Source organism: Rhipicephalus sanguineus, chromosome 7 (assembly GCF_013339695.2).
Source record: "Rhipicephalus sanguineus isolate Rsan-2018 chromosome 7, BIME_Rsan_1.4, whole genome shotgun sequence".
In the NCBI taxonomy this organism is placed as follows: Eukaryota; Metazoa; Arthropoda; class Arachnida; order Ixodida; family Ixodidae; genus Rhipicephalus; species Rhipicephalus sanguineus.
Genome location: NC_051182.1, coordinates 164,860,575 through 164,877,456, shown reverse-complemented (window position 1 = coordinate 164,877,456; position 16,882 = coordinate 164,860,575). Strand labels below are relative to the sequence as shown.

Below are 16,882 nucleotides of genomic sequence, written 5' to 3'. Positions count from 1 at the left end.
CTTCGGTCGCTGTTCCGCTTTTTTCTATGAATATGCGGAGTTTCCTCAAGTAGTCCAACGCACCTGTGGCCGACACGGACTCGTCGCGATCTTCGGGTGCTACCGTGACATCGTCGTCCATGTCATCGCTGCAATCCTTTAAGGCCCAACTGCATGCACGCGAGTTTTGAGCGACGGCCGACAGGATTTGCTGTCGCGCAGGGCCATCCATCGCCGTCGCTTGTCGCAGGGGTGCAATCGCGAAACGATGCTATTTCCGATTCCACACGGCTGGCTGATCGCGCTGATAACGCGGACAGACCGTCGTTCTGACCACTGGCCAAGCGCGAAAAGCACGAAAGGCTTTGGAATCTGAAATAGAATCGTTCCGCGATAGCATCCCAGGTTTCTGGAAAGCCAGAAAACATCGCTTGTCGCCCGGAAGTGAGCATGACGATACCCAACAACATGGCAGCATCTCTGACCCTTGCTTCGGTTGCAATTTGCTCGTGATGCTTCCAATCGGCGCGTACTTCAAGGAATGCAAGTTATAGACTACCTTATTTACAGCCCCATCTCACGCGGAGAGCGAGGCAGCGGCCGTATTTTGTCGTTATTTATGATCGACGGTTCGTTTTGATGTTTCGGTGGTAGCTTGCTGCAGTGGTGGTAGCTTGCTGCAATGTCAACATCGTCGTCGTGTGAGGTAGCCCTTCTCCCTGCGAAGCAACGACGTGAGGCGCTGCGGCTTTTCTTAAACGTTCTATGACAGCAAGAGGAAACGTTGTCGAAATGCGCCTCGTAGACTAACCCCAACATAACGCAATTTGCAAAGTGCGACGTAGCGTAGGCAGCGTACGCTTCCGGGCGCCCCATGGGATCACAGCAGATACTACTGCCGCGGTTAAACATAAGATTGCGAAAAAAGGAAGTCCCGAAACGCTTTTATGGCATCTTTATCTCAAACAAGACAATAATAAATTTGGCATGTTGTCATTCATCTACTCTGTAATTCTTTTTCGTAATTTGCCTGCGTGCGCGCAATAGTTTTCAATCGAGCAGCGCGACGGAGCCCGTTTGTCGCAGTCGCCTTCGCTCGAAAGTCGCGTGCTATGCACGCTATGCATGCGGTTGGGCCTTTACAAAACCTGATGCGTTGTCGCCTCCGCAATGAAGGGGAAAAAAAAAAAAAAGTTCTCCGCCCGCGTCTTTCTCCTCCCGTGCCATCTCAGGTTTTAGCGGGACGGCGTCCGCTCTTCGCGCTGCGTCGTCTGCTACCTTACAGCTCCGACTGCCATGACCGATACACTGAAATCTAAGAATCCTCGCATTTCGGGATATAAGTTCGTAGTACTGAGGCGTTGTTAAGATTACACGGGAATTAAATAACGATCGTTATTCTGAAATGTTCGTTAATCTGAAGTTCGTAGTAGTGAAATATTTTTACATTGAAACTATAAGCAGTCGGCACGGGATTTCTTAAAAGTTCGTTAATTTGAAATGTTCGTTAATGTGGTGTTCGTTGTAACGAGATTTGACTGTACTGCAGTGAAATGAAACTTCCATCTTCTTCAGAGAGGTTAGTTTGGTCCACCCTCAGCTGATGGCTTTATTAAACTTGAGCATAGCATAAGTGAGCGGAACCAACACTGGAAGCTGTAATAAACTGACAATGATTTCAAGGGCAATGTCATAAAAGAAAAAGACCACCACCAGCAGGAGGGGTGCATGTGGTGGGCGAGGGGAGCGGGCAGCAGCCCCCCCCCCCTTTTGGCCCCCTATGAGGAAACATACAACGCAAGAGTTCTCCACCTCCTTGCCCCCTGAAGGAACTCACTTGTCGTGACTGCCCCCCCAGTAAAAAAATCTTGGTGCTGCCCCTGACCATCAGACTACCGAAGGGGTCATTTTTGTTCACAAAGTGCTCCATTTTAACGCGGGTGCTGCATAGAGACAAATTGCGGGCACAATCGCATTTGCAAAGCGCTATTACACATGTGTGCGCATCAAAAACAGCTGACATTTGAAACAAAACACCATGTTCCCTTTAAAGGAGCTCCACAGCCTGACAGTGAGATGACAATGGCACATTGATCACATGCCACATGAGCCACAAATCACTAATAGCCAGCAGCAGTTCTATCTTCAGGATTCGAGTGAAACTGCAGTGTGCTCAGCAGGAAAAGAGAAGAGAGAAAGGAGGAACGAGTCACGAACTCAGGGAAACAAATGAGCTTTTTCTTGCTTTTCAAAACCTTCACTCTTCTGGTGATATTTCTATGGTGATATATAAGCAGCCAAGATTGGCATATGTCTTGATTTACATTTTCTTTCCAGTGAGTGTTTTCAGCTGCTAACAAACACATACCAGTGCCACATGGGCACTTTTGATTGCAATCAGGGATGATACAGAGTAAGCTTGATCTGCATCAGATGCCGCTACACAGTCACACTTAACACAATGAAGGCCCGATCGGAATCAAGGCTACCATGACATGACGCCTGGATTGCAATTTGGCGGATGTCTGCACCAAACTCAATTTGGATTAGTTTGGACTTTGCAGCAGCAACCACTGTTGATTGACATTGTAGAGCCGGGTTGTACGAAACGGACACGTCTTTTCAGTAACGTCTAGTTTATTCTGCCCAACAAGGGAGAGGAAAGTAGAGCAAGTGCACACAGTGCACCGGAAGTGGCAAGAGGGAAAGAGGGAAAGAGAGAGGAATGCTCTTAAAGGGAGAAAGAAAAGGGAGCTCGCAGTCCGGCACCGACCCGAGGCGCCCCGCAGAGTTTTTACGACTGCGGGGGTGTGCGACGGTGGCTGCGCCACTACAGCATCAATTATTCGATCTGAACTGGCCCTGGTCATGATCAAAAATGCTTGTGTGACACCGGTATTACAATGTTATCGCTCGACACAATACGTGCCTTCATGTATTGGAAGCTTTTTTGAATATTATCACCAATTCTAATCAGACTGCATACAGATAAGAAATAGCTGCATACATTCTAGAACATTAGCAAGCACCAGTGATCATGCTGGACTCTGTGATGAAGCATGTGCTATAAATATCCAAAGTGTTCCACCACCACATGTGTATTCTGTTTGTCTACGTTTCCTTGTGCTACACATACATGGTACACATATATCAAGACTAGATCACATTTCAACAATTGACAACTGCACCCGCAACTATCGATGTTTCCTTTTTCTAAGCACAGCTTTTCCCAATAAAGAGTTAAATTTTTAATAATGTGGTTGCTGTATTGAATCTTCAGCATCACAAAAATGTGACAATATTTGACGTTAAGAGATGTACCTCAAAGCCAAGAAAATCAGTGTCTCCGTTGGGGCTCCCTGAAGGCACTACATGATCGGCACCAGATGCGTCCTCTAGCGGCTCGTTCTGGTGATAGGCTGTAACAGGCTCGGCGGTGTCGTCTTGCTGGTCCCTGGGTCTCAGATTGAGCCGCAGGTGGTCGGCAAGCTCCTGGAGCTCTTCACATTTTTTCTCAAGCACATCCACACTGGTGCTCAGGCTGCAAGGCAATGGAAGGCACAGGTTACAATGCAAGTGAAGCCAGACACTTATCCAGAATACTAGTTCTGGACTAGGTGTCACCAAATCTTGGGTGTCTTTACACGGGCAGCTCTCTGTCTCTCTTTGCAGTCAGTTGAAAAGTTGATTAGGAGGAGCACTGGATGATGGGACAAGAAAAGAGAACACATTGTGACTGTATATGTCATCCTCGCATGTCCCATTGTTTCACGCTGCTCTTAATAAGTTTCCAGATGTACAAACAAGCTCAATTTTCAATTCTTATTCTGAAAAAAAAATTGGGGAAGGTTGCCAGGATCCTCCTAGAGGACTGACAATTGGGCGGGTAGGTATGGATGCATTGTTAAGAAAATGGCACAACAGAAAAAGACTTTAACCTTATTAAGAAACTTTATTAAGAAAACAACACTTGTGTATGTGTGGTTGAAGTCTTTTTGTGTCATGCTGCTTCCTTAAAAAACCCTCCTGGAGGGGTGAGAAAAGCTACGAAATAGAAATGTGTTGTAGCGAACAGTTGATATGTAACAAATGCTCGTCTAGCACTTACACAGCACAGATGCACTGTGCTAATTCACAATGTGGCGTTATGATAGTGTTGTCAGAGGCATCTGTAACAGGGAGAGGGGGGAGGGGCGATGGCCACATGCCTCTGACGTTCCAGTTAATTTTGTTTTGGACATGTCATCATATTGCCGGAATCAGCTATGCATAAATACACTTCCGTATGTTGACCCAGCAATGAGAGATATATTTTTCATGCCTAGCTCAATGTGCACAGTCCGTTTTGTGACCAACCCCAACCACCTAGGCCAATGGGAAACTCATGCCTTTGGGCTTAGTACACTGAACATTAGCATGTGATGAGCATAGACACAAAATCGCAACGCCTCTGCATCTTCGTCCTAGTCATTAGTGCTTGCAGTGCAGTGTTCTACCAAACTACCAAATGAGGCACGCAAACTAAACAAAATGACGTTTATTTGCTGAAAGAAAGAAACTAACTTAACGCTTTAACTGAATTTTAATCTTCACGCATGCAACGCATCATATAAAATCCTTTTTCTTTTTCTTACTGCCTGTTAAGTTTTCTTACAACTTATAAGAACACTCTTTGCATACTAATGTTGCCTTGTGTGAGGCTTCACGGCAGCGCGCACTAGAATGCCGTGAAGTCACCTTTCAGAACAATGCGGCCGCGGCAGTGACGGACGTGCACACAAAATAGCTTCTAGAGCTGCGGTTCTCAAGTTCTAGGCGGCTTTTTTTTTTTTTCGAGGATGGGTTTCGCAGACACCCAGAACTTGAGAACCACTGCTCGAGAAGCTATTTTGTATGCACGTCCGTCACTGCCGCGGCCGCACTGTTCTGAAAGGTGGCTTCACGGCATTCTAGTGCGCGCTGCCGTGAAGCCTCACACAAGGCAACATTAGTATGCAAAGAGTGTTCTTATAAGTTGTAAGAAAACTTAACAGGCAGTAAGAAAAAGAAAAAGGATTTTATATGATGCGTTGCATGCGTGAAGATTAAAATTCAGTTAAAGCGTTAAGTTAGTTTCTTTCTTTCAGCAAATAAACGTCATTTTGTTTAGTTTGCGTGCCTCATTTGGTAGTTTGGTAGAACACTGCACTGCAAGCACTAATGACTAGGACGAAGATGCAGAGGCGTTGCGATTTTGTGTCTATGCTCATCACATGCTAATGTTCAGTGTACTAAGCCCAAAGGCATGAGTTTCCCATTGGCCTAGGTGGTTGGGGTTGGTCACAAAACGGACTGTGCACATTGAGGGAGGCATGAAAAATATATCTCTCATTGCTGTGGTCAGCATACGGAAGTGTATTTATGCATAGCTGATTCCAGCGATATGATGACAGTCTAAAACAAAATTAATTGGAGCGTCAAAGGCATGTGGCCATCGCCCCTCTCCCCCTCGGCGGCCCCTCCTGATTTTTGGTGTTCTTCGCTGCATAACAATTTCGTATTGCGGCGGAGCTGGCTTATGTTTTCCCTTTTCCATGAGATGGCTCTAAAGTTTTGTTGCAATTTTCTACGCAATTTGCTTTTTTAAGGCTTGCATATTTTAAGAGGAAGCACAGCTAGAAGCAGCTGTAATGTGGTTGCAGACCGCACAACCTATTGAAAAGCTGTTGAGATCGAATTGGCGTGGCAGTTTAGTTTAACCATTCTTTGCCACGGAGAAACAAAAAGGGGCACCTATTTCACGCTGCATCTTGTGTTAATTTATGATACCCCCCCCCCTTTATTTTTTTTTCTCTCTCAGTGCAAGGGGTCTCTCATCGCTTGCACCAGTCCACAAGGGTTCCCCGAAACATCCATGGCTGAGAACCACTGTTCTAGAATTTTCCTGCGATAGCAATTATCGGCACACTCTCGACGGGTTTTTGCCGTCGCCGTCGCCGAAGCCGCCATGTTCCGTTTTATGAAGTAAAATACATGCAGATACTCAAGCGGCGCTTTCAAAAACAAGTAACGCCACGAAGGGTGAAGTGTTGTTAAATTAGCCATACGCAAATTAAAAACAAATACAAGACTGCTGCTACTATTGGATAGTTTTTCAACGAGTTATTTTCAGTGTCCCTTTAAAGATGGAGGCAAAGTGAAGGGGCGGAAAGAATGCTTTGACTGCTTGAGCACTTTGCCTCCGCTTGCACCGGGGTGCTCTATCTACAAGAGTTGATTTATTGCACAAGAGGCGCACAATACGACTGTGGTAGTATTCCGATCCGTAGACGATATGAACAGTTGAGAACCCACAAAAAACGTAAGTACAATACGAATTAGGGAGCATAATGGAGGGTCTCTCGAGGCCGACACGGACCCTTATCATAATAATAATAATAATAATAATAATAATAATAATAATAATAATAATAATAATAATAATAATAATAATAAGAAGAAGAAGAAGAAGAAGAAGAAGAAGAAGAATATTGCTGGTGTTTTACGTGCCAGAACCACGATATGTGGTTATGAGGTCCTTCAACCTGGGGTTCTTCAACGTGCACCTGAATCTGAGCACACGGGGATGTTTTTCGCCCCAATCTTAATGCAGCCGGGAATCGAACCCGCGCCCTGGAGTACGAACCTCCGTATGCGCTTCTTGTCGGCCCGCGATTCCTGCTGCAGCCGCTGGTTGCTCTTCTCCAGTTCGGCCACATTCTGCTCCAGCTGCTCGTAGATCTTGAGGCGAGACTCGTTCACCTCCCGGAGGCTGGCTGCCTGCCGACTCAGGTGCTGCACGAGAATGAAACGCGAAGCGATAGTCCCAAGCACAGCTCTGACAGGGTGTGCACAAAACTAGCGTACGGCAGCTCAACATAAGGTTTTAAAGGTTATTTAACGCAAGACATTATATACTTACAAAAACACACTCTTGGGAACAAACAAATTTGTTAAAGACTCACCGACTGTTATCAGTAGAAAATAACACGTATATGGCAGCTGTCAATACACGCGTTGTAAAAACATCGAACAAAGGTGCCTGAATAACTAAAACAAACAAATGCAGTAGAAACGAAATGTGGCATCTAAATGACAAACTTTTCTAGCAATATTTTATACTAAAATACGTCTTAGGAGGGAAAGAAAAGTGGAGATTGTGCGCAAGCGTGCACAGTGCTAGACATTGTCAATAAGGGAGTGCGCTTTAGCTTTTTTAGAAATCTATACAACGTTGTTAATCTGGTTAGGTTATAATCCTAAAGATGACACAGTTGATGCGCATCCGTGGTCTACGTCGTTTTCTCTCGCTGTATCGATTGCGCACTTCCAGTAAAGTGTCTGCTAGCGAAACTACACGAAAATGAGGAATATTGCAAAGCGCATGTCGGGCTAGTTGGTGGTCGATAATGTCGTCTGAGCGCAAGAACCCTTTAGACAAGGTACAAAATGAATACGACGCCCAAGAGCTTGTGTGTCGCATTCATTTCGTCCTTTGTCGAAGGCCATGAGGAAATGCATGACGCCCGGCAAGAAAAAAAAAAGGGGGGGGGGGGCACAGGACCAGATACTCCTTCCTCCCCTACCCCTAAATTTTCATTTCAGAGTATCAGGCACAAAACGACCCACCTGAACACGTCCCTCAGCCTTCTACCGAAAGAAGAACAAAAGAATCCCAGCTACGCCACTGTCGGCACGCTCAATGAGGCGTCTACGTGCGGGCCATAGATGCAATAATCGCAAAGCAGATGTAGGAAAGAAATCGGGAAAAACTGTACGAAAATTCCGAAATAAATTGAACCTTCTCTGTTGCAAGAACATGGGTGAATGTTGAAATGCTTACAAGCACCACTTGCCCGAGTGCATGCGGGCATGTTTTAACGCGCGACGTAGCCTGCAGGCAGCAAGAAAGTCATTTGGTCGTATCGGTAGTCCACGCAACGACATTCACGCACGCACGCACGCGGCCCAGGAGGATTGATGGCCATTAACGTAGCCAGGAGGGTTCAACCCCCCTCCCGAAAATTTTCAATTTTGCATGTGCATATATTAGAGCCGTGCACGGGCCGCATTTCCGAGCCCGAGCCCGGCCGGGCCCGCTGATTGCGTCGAAGGCCCGCGCTGCAAAAGCCCGCCGGGCCCGACGCACAAAAACAAGAGCCAGGGCCCAGCCCGGTCCGACATTATGAAGGTTTCTTGCGGAGACAAGATATCGTTTTTCGACAAACGACACATGATAGTCATTATGTACACAGATTACAAGTTGTCGTGTAAAAATAACAAGCTGTACAATGATTCAGGCTTCAGTGAACTGCGGCGCTCCTGCCTCACATATCCCGCCGAACTGAAGTTCCGTTCGCTGCTCGCGCTGGTAGCCGGAATTGCCAATATCTTTTTCGCAAGCGTCGCAAGCTTGGAATTCCGGCACAGCGTCTATATCTCGGGCTTGATTCGGGCTTTGCATCTGGCCCGGCCCGCACCCGATAAAAATCAAGGTAGCCCAAGAGAAGGCGTCGGCCCACCCGAGACCGGCCCGCGGGCCGGGCCGGACTTCGGCTTTCGGGCTACCCGGAACCCGTGCACACCTCTAGTATATATGCACTCACACATACAAACGCACGGACGAACATACATAAAGTATGGTAACGCTACTGGCCCCAAATTGAGTATTAACAGTTTTGCACAATTGATTTTAATTAATTAAATAATTAAGGGGCAATATAAAAACGCCCTAACGAGCGCCACATGATGACAAACAATATGTCGTTGGTTTCATTCAGTTGCGGTTACTTTTCTTTTTTAATCCTTGGTTTTTGTTACGCGAAACACCTTGCATATGCACAGTCATGCCTTCCCTCGATTATTGTATGGCTTCGCTAGCGTAGACGTCACGTGATCTTTTGTGATTCAGTCCTCTCACGCCGGCTTTCCGGTCGAGGCCACGTTCGCATGAGACATATAAGGCCCTTAATAAAGATGATGATGATAGTCGTCATCATTATCAGTCTAGACTCATGTTACAGATTACCCACCCAGACACAGATGGAGCAAAAGGAGGCACAGCTGCTGAGCACAGGGTCCCCCCTGAGCACGGCGTCGAGGCACCGCTGGAGAAGCGAGACCGACGACCACATTGCGTCGCGATCCCCGGGCTAGATCCGCACGAAAAGGACTCGCTCGCCCGCCCCTTCAGTCAGCGGGCGCGACTAGAGTGCGCGCACTACACTACGTGGCCCCGAGGCGCAGGCACAGGAGGCGGCTCAGCTCTGTGCACGAGCGAAATGACTCATCTGCAGGCCAGACCGTTTTCGTTCTTTCCTCTGTTTTGCCGCTCTTTGTCCGAGATGAAAAACGGCTGCGCGGAGCCGCAGCAGCAGCTTGTCTCGCGCGAAACACTTGCGTCGTCAAGAGGACGGCTCCGCTCACGCACGTCCTGCAAACGTTGCGCGCTCGAGAGATTGCGGGAAAACTTCTCCGCGGACAGCTGCTGCTGTCAGCTCCGCTGCGATTCTTCCGAGGAAGGCGCGGCACGCATGAATAGTCGAGACGCTGCGACGAACCTCGAGTGCGTGTGTTTCAATGCCAATTAAAGGCTAGGCCTGAACATCTTCCGCGGCGAGCGCGAGGTAGATTATCAATCACCGCTATTGTTAACTGCGGAGCAGTTTGAGGGACCGCCCTGTCGTCGACTCATGTCTCGCGTTGGCGTCACGCAGGTCCCACGTTTGATACGCATAAGCCCAGCAGGCTCCACGTTTGGAAGGCCAGCGCTTGAATAGCCCGTGAATGCCAGCATCGCCGAAGGGCCGGGAGTTAGATGCGCCGCGCTCACAGCAGCAAACAGCAGAAAAACTGTAGAAAGGAGGCCATAGGAGTGAAAACAGATAATCGCGAAACAAATCACCTAATCACGCGAAAAGAACAGAACAGAGCAGATAAACACAAGATAAACACATGTAGGCGAATCAATGCTCCGCAGTTTACGAACTGCTCTCATTTGGGGTGGAACTGGCTTTGATTTTTTTTTTTTTTTGGCAATTTGCGAGCGAACGTCGAATTCCAGCAAAAGCCATCGGGAGACAGCACGCCGACGTTGATGTCGCTAAGTAGGGCGTGGATTGCGCTAGGAAACCCGCGAAAGTGGCGCGGTCTCGACACAGCACGTGTAAACTTGTAATCACGAATGTAGAGCTATTGCACAGTGCGAATGGCCTCCCTAAAAACCTGACCTGTAAGACTCTCCGCAGAATTAGACTTCGTGGAAGCGCACCACTGAGGTAACTTTTGTCTGCTCATGACTAGGTTTTTAGCACGCGATAACCTGGGCATATGTGTGTGTGTGCGTGTGTGTTTATTTAGTTACAATATTTGTTGTTTCAATAAAAATCATCAGTTGATAGTTCGCGCTGTGTTAGTGTTCTTTCTTTCTTGTGTTAGTGTCCCTCTCGCGCACCACCACTTGAAGAACCTGTAGGACTTTAGGCACGTACCAGGGTGTAGAGCGCCACGAAACTAAAGAAAACAAAACAATTAATCGTTGCTGCTGTCGTTGTTATTAAGCAGCGTCAAGTCTCTGTCGACTCCTGGTGACGTCATGCGTATACGAACACCGGTAGGACCGATTTAACAAGAGATGAAAAATTCTCTCGAAACGTCGGCTCCAGCGACACCGCCCTTGTTCAAGAATTCTTTCATCTCTTCCATCTTAACCTACACTACAGCCTTATTTGGGACGAGTTATTCAAGCTCCCCTAAGATTATTTTTTCCGTGACGTGAAAAATACAATCTAACCATCTCGATTTCCTTTTTCAAATATGTTTATTCATTTACACGTAATCAAGAGGAATAACTCAAACGGTCTTCCCCTCACACGTCCGTCCAACGCGGGAAAGCAAGCTTTAACGAAAAAGGGAACGACGCGCATGCAAACACATACGAGAAGTCTTCGAGGCGGATCGAAGGCTACCATCTGCGTGATTCTGCAATTCCATAGCCAGAAGATTATATATGACCAGAACTTTGAGAGGTACAAATGCTAGAGAGAAAATACAGAGGAAGTTTCTTGCTCATAGAGCTTCCAGCTTCTTCACTGCAGCGCAACGCGTTCCCGCATCCTAAAGAGCGCAGCCGCGGACTTCCCGTAGCCGTCACATGCGAGAGAGTCACGTGACCAGAGCAGAAACGTCAACGGTAGAGCGGCACGTCACTGTCGACTCTAGTTCGGGAAGAACTGATGATGGTAAAATAGAGAGAACCTCGAAGCGGCACGGCGTAGCTTACTGTACCCGGGGTACGCTGCAGCGCAACTAAACTTCGGCAACTCACGAAGTGCGCTTATCCATAAACCTGATACTCGTGGATCGGTCAGCGCCGCGCTGCCAGAACCACAAAACGAATCTCGCCGCAACTGCGGGTGAAAAAGAGGGCGGACGTCACGGTTCGCGAGTGTTGTCGGCGTTTACCGAGAAATGTCACATCATGAGCCCCTCGACGCTACCTTTTCTTGTAACGTCATCAGAGCGACTGTCGTTCGAACTCACATTTGCCCATAAGCATCATCGTGAACAAAATAAAAACCAAACGGTAACGTTTCAATCACACATGCAAAATCTGAAAGGGCGACTAAACAACCGCAGAGAATACAAAGAACGAGCGCGCTATTCTCTCCCGGATTTTCCCGTTTTTTCGGCACAATTCGCGACGCCAGCAATTTCTTTGCGTGACGTCATGAGGTATATCAGTTGTGAATTGTCTCCTACCATGAAGAAAGGGAAGTTGACACCCACGCGTTTGTAGCACGAAACCACAAGAAAATCTATACGGATTTCTCACAAAGAAAGCTTCTTAGTAGCCGAAAAATTCGTCCTGCATGGTACGGGGATCGAACCCGGGACCAACGCCCGGGAATCCCGGGTTAGTTTCCCTTTCGCCACCTTGCGGGATTCCGCACAACCGATTCGCAATGTGTCTCCCACCAAGCTGTCTCGCATGGATATCGTACGCGATCAAATGGTTTCACTTCGTTTTGTGCGTTTTCGATTGCGCAATCGGAGATAACAGTGTGTAGCCGAAAAGCGCGAAATCCTGATAGGCTCAACGCTTAGTGCTGACATGGTCCACGTGTTTTATGAAGAAATAAGTGGCGAGGAGAAGATAGCGCCTGTATGAATAGGCAAGAAAGAAACTACTCTCTCATCTTTGAGCTCGGAGTGGTTTAGGGGCCCTTGAAGTCCGTGGTTGAAGTGCGGATTGCATTGCCATTGACTTGAGCTTAGGCGTGCAATAGACCGATTCAGTATAAGAAATCCAGCAGTGAAGTTCGCACGTATCTTGTGTTCGAATTCGTGTACTACTCGAGATTAGATTTTTTTTTTTTCAACAGCCGAAGGGGCTCGCGGCCGACGCCTAGGCCGGGGGTGAGGCCCGCGCCAAATCAACTTTGCTGGACTCCACAAATAAAGTCGTTTCATCATCACAGCACATCGGCTGCCTACCTCCAGACAACTCATGTCGCGTAGCTGCGCCACTGTTTCAGCTGACTAAGCCTGCAGTTTCCTGCTACGAGCAATAATGAAGCTGCCTAAATATCAAGTCGACATGGTTCCAGAATTAACAAGCCTGTATAATCAACGTGGCAGCAAGCCATATTTTTGGGGCGATCATAAGACACGGAATCTGGCTCTTAATTTTTCTGAAAACAACTGCTAACAACAGTTGGAAGAGTTGCAGTGCGTATACAGTTTTACTTCTCAGTGCTTCAAAAGTGAGGTTCGACACTCACGATCACAAACCTCCGCACTGCTCATATTAGCGATAGTTTTCCCCTCATCCTATACTTGTAGTATATGTGACTGCGGCCTGCTTCGAACACATGGAGTCCTGATAACAAGGCTGGCAGCATTCGTAAACCAAGTATGGGCTGCTTCCATCGGGCCAGAGACTGCAGTTCTCCCTCCAAAGTTTCTTATACCCTGCAAGACAGCGAAAGTACGACGCATCGTTTGTGGCTCGCTATGCCCCACAGTGGGCGCCCACAAAACTCGCTCGATTAGGGCTCCCTCTTCCGTTCTGCTCCTTTCTTTCGGGCGGGGAAAGCGCGTGGCAATGGCCGCAGCGGTGCCTTTTCATACCGGGGTATAGAGCCGAGAAGCAGCGGAACATCGCCGAGTGATCTCACAATGACTTTTTCGTGCGTCCATCGTTCGAATACGCGTCGGCGACCAGTGGACGCGTCCGGGATACCAATGGTCAAAGATAAGTCCGGCCAAAGGCCCCGGTGTGCGTCCGGTACGGTGTTTGCCCATGCTGAACTTAAGTGTAGTAGTATTGTTACGAGAGCGGCAACTCCAGTTATTCGTGTGGAAGAATGTCGCTGCACAGGCATTCCTCCGAAAAGAGCGCGCCCGATGGACTCCGCTGTCGAGAAGTGCACTGTAAGCGCTGCTCGTGGCGGCTTTGTTGTTCTTGCGGGACAAAGGTTCGCCCGCTCAATGCGAAACGCTGACATGTTCCATGTGAGGAGAGCGGCGAAGGAAAACAAAGAACACAATTGCGGTAACATCGACAAGTGGTAGCAGCACGGTCACAGTACGGCATATGGGAAATACAAGCACATACGCACTACATGACGCGGAAAAAACTGTTAGCTTCCTCTCAAACAAACATTTTGCCAAACTATTCTCGCAATTGTGTGGACGGAGTATCTCTCTCTCTCTCTAGATAGATACTTCGGGCAGGGGTGGCCATCGCACCCTGCATCACGTCGGGTCCGACGACACCCGAATGCCTAGTGTTCGGCGACAAAAGATAGGACGGCAGCGTCAAAAAATTCACGGGGTTCCTTATGCATTCGCCTAAGACGACTCGAAGGCGAAACCTTCTTCTCTCCTTAGTCGATTGTACTGATCCTCCTGCTCCCCTTCCCCCTGATAGCCTTGAATTGGGCGAGTTGATCCAGCACTAGAGGGTACTTGAAAAGCGCAAACGACGAAGACGAAACACGTGTCAGTCCTGTTGAATGTGTTTCGCCTTTGTCGTTTGTTTTTTCAAGTATCCCCCTGATAGCCTTCTGCACTTAACGTGGTTTTGCACTGTCTCCAGGATCGGAGGCGTTGAAAGCCTTCTGCGCCTCACCTGGGTTTGCACTGCCTCCGTGATCGGCCTTGCGGTGAGAGCACAAAGCGTACAAACCACCGCCATCACGGGATAAGCTCGCGCCCTAGCGACCACGCCCTGTAGAGGCGCGCGCTCAACGCGATGCGGGGGGCGACGACGCGCTCTTCGAGTCCTTCGCGCCATCTCGCTAGTGATAACGAAAACACGCTGATGTACCACCGATGTCCGAGTACCGCTACCGGCAAATGGTGTATATAAATAGCTCGCCGTTAGCATGGCGAAGGACGTGCCGTCTGTGGCCTAATCGCTAGCGCCGCGTGCTGCGGAGTGAGGGGTCGTAAGTTCGACTCCCGGTGACGGAACTTTTTCTTCTAGTTTTTTTCTTTGCCGTCTCTTAGTCTTTATATTTTACAACGTCATATCCGTGACGGAAATACGTCAGTTGAGCCGTGGTGGACCCCGGCATAAAACACTTTCGTGTTAATAATAAGAAATCTTCGGCTTGAGTGGAAATCGAACCCAGGACTTCAGCGTGGCAAGCAGGTGTTCTACAACAGAGCCATGCCCGCTCACGAAATTGCTTGGAAAAGAAACACTATATGAATGTTGTGTAGTGCGAGGAGTGTCATTAACACATGTAATATTGCGTGGCAGAAGCCTAGAATCTAACCAGGCGTCAAAACATGTGAATTGCGCGAAGAGTGGTTGGTTTAAAGGCCCATCAGTTACAAAGCACACAGGCATGATTATCAACGACAACACTAACAAGGTGTGCAGCTCCGCAGGAGCGCATGTTGTCTTGCGGACGAGCGGTGGGTACCTCGCCAACTCGCAAAAGCAAGAATTATGTCGTAGCGGGCCCTTCGCACCTGTACTTGCAGTAGGCGTTCTAAGATAGCTTGTGAGGGCCAGCTTACAGGAGCACACACGTTCCTTTCCTTGCGGCACAGTTCAGGTGTCCACCGAGAAGCGATCTCTTGAAGGCGAAGCTCAAGCATCCTCCAAGCTTTAATGTGTTAATAAATGTAGCTATCAAATGCTCGATTACAAAAGATGATTACGAGGAACTTGCTTCTCAAGTTCCTTCACTCTGGCGGTACGCTAACGTTTATGAACCACGGCATCTTTATGAACCACTGTCTTTTTTTCGAACACAGCTGAGCAGTGTGGAGTTGCTTGATGTGCACGTTCATGTGCAGTACCACTGGTCTTCCGAGAGTTCGCTGGAGACTGTACACAAACATATTAAGCACACAACCAAAACGCGGTACTTCCTCAGCAAATACACAAGCCGATGCTTTCGGCCCGTGGACATTCACAGACCGTGCAAAGCCCGCCAAGGCAGGCGTGTCGCGACAAAAGGGGTGATCCGACCCTCTCGAGATGCGCCGCAAGCGTGCACGGTTCGACGCACCGGAATTCGGCCTCGCTGTCCTTTCCGGTCGACCCCTTCGACAAACACTGCTCAGAGCAACCGGCCGAAGCAGCAAACAAGCGGATTAAACAGAGGGAAAGGCACGCATGGCACAGGTGCAAGAATATAGAATCCGCTCAGCACTGCGCAAAGCAGCCCCGGGAGAAGCATTCGCTGTTGGGACAGTTGGTGCGGGTTGTACGCCGAAGAATAAAAATAAAAACAAAGTACGCGTATTTTATGACGAATATCAGATCTGGAAACGTTGAATGCGTGCACAATTGCACCAGATACCAGTTAAAAAAAATGTTAGCCTGCTGCGTAAATCCATGGATATACGCGGTGCACCATATATGTACAGTCACGCTCAATATGACTTGCAACATGGGAGCGTGTGGCCTCACGAGTTTAAACATTTCGCATTCCTTCCACTAGCCCTTGTTTCTACAACTGAACGCTGTTCTCTCACTAGCGGATGTTCCCAAATAAGCAAATAATATTAAGTTACAGAAATGAAGGAAGTTGAAGCCGTGCGCAATCATTAAACTCGTGAGGCCACGCGCTCCCGTGTTGCAAGTCATATTGAGCGCGACTGTACAGTGCCATCCACTCTTAGGGTGAACACGGCTCAGCGTGGCCGCGCATCGAATTGAAGCGGCGCAGGCGCACACGAGCATCCCGCTCTTGCTGTGTTACAACCAAGCGAAAGCGGAGCCATGGCCGCGGTGGCTACTACGGAGCGGTGCGCTCCAACGCTGTAGCACTGCGCATGCGAGGCTACGTTTCGATGCGCTGCAATGAACAGCGTTGCATCTGCCGTAACGCATGTAAGTTGAAATCCACGCCTGAGTAAAAATAAATCATCCATTTTGTGAAACTCAGCTTCGTTTTTGTTAATATTGCCATGGGCTCCAAAGGCAGGGCGAGGAAGGGGGCACCGTCGGGCTATTTTAGCGCACGTATAGACGAAATCACGGGAAAATGACAGGACAATGCGCTTACTCACAACTGAAAGATATATTGAAAAGGAAGCAGTTATAAATGCAAAAAACAGGGGGCGGGGGGGGGCATGTGAGTCAAGAACAATGGTTACAGAAATAATCTCTATCAAGCATAGCGATCTGTTTAGGGCGGTCAGGACATGCATTGATGAAAATGGCTTGATTCCTGAACGTAGTTGGTATCTAGGTGGAACATTTTTTTTAAATTCTTTTAGAAACTTATCCCAATAGCACTTTTATCAGCTTTGACGAGCAGCTTTTTCTGCAGAAGCGTGGCATCTGCATTGGGTCGTGTATTGCGCCGCTACTGTGTAATACATTTTTAGGTCCTGTTGACAAGGCGCTCGAGGAGGC

General features: G+C 48.2%; 1 protein-coding gene across 3 annotated transcripts in view; it reads right to left on the bottom strand.

Moving 5' to 3' along the window:
• LOC119400464 (cerebellar degeneration-related protein 2-like) overlaps positions 1 to 16,882 on the bottom strand; it is a gene marked incomplete at its 3' end in the record, with an annotated part of 150,869 nt that overhangs the window by 13,775 nt on the left and 120,212 nt on the right. For 2 of the 3 annotated variants that reach the window (XM_037667511.1, XM_037667512.2), the window contains 2 exon segments: positions 3,301 to 3,520; positions 6,644 to 6,792. In XM_037667511.1, the coding sequence (XP_037523439.1) occupies positions 3,301 to 3,520; positions 6,644 to 6,792 (369 nt within the window). 3 annotated transcript variants of the gene reach the window in all.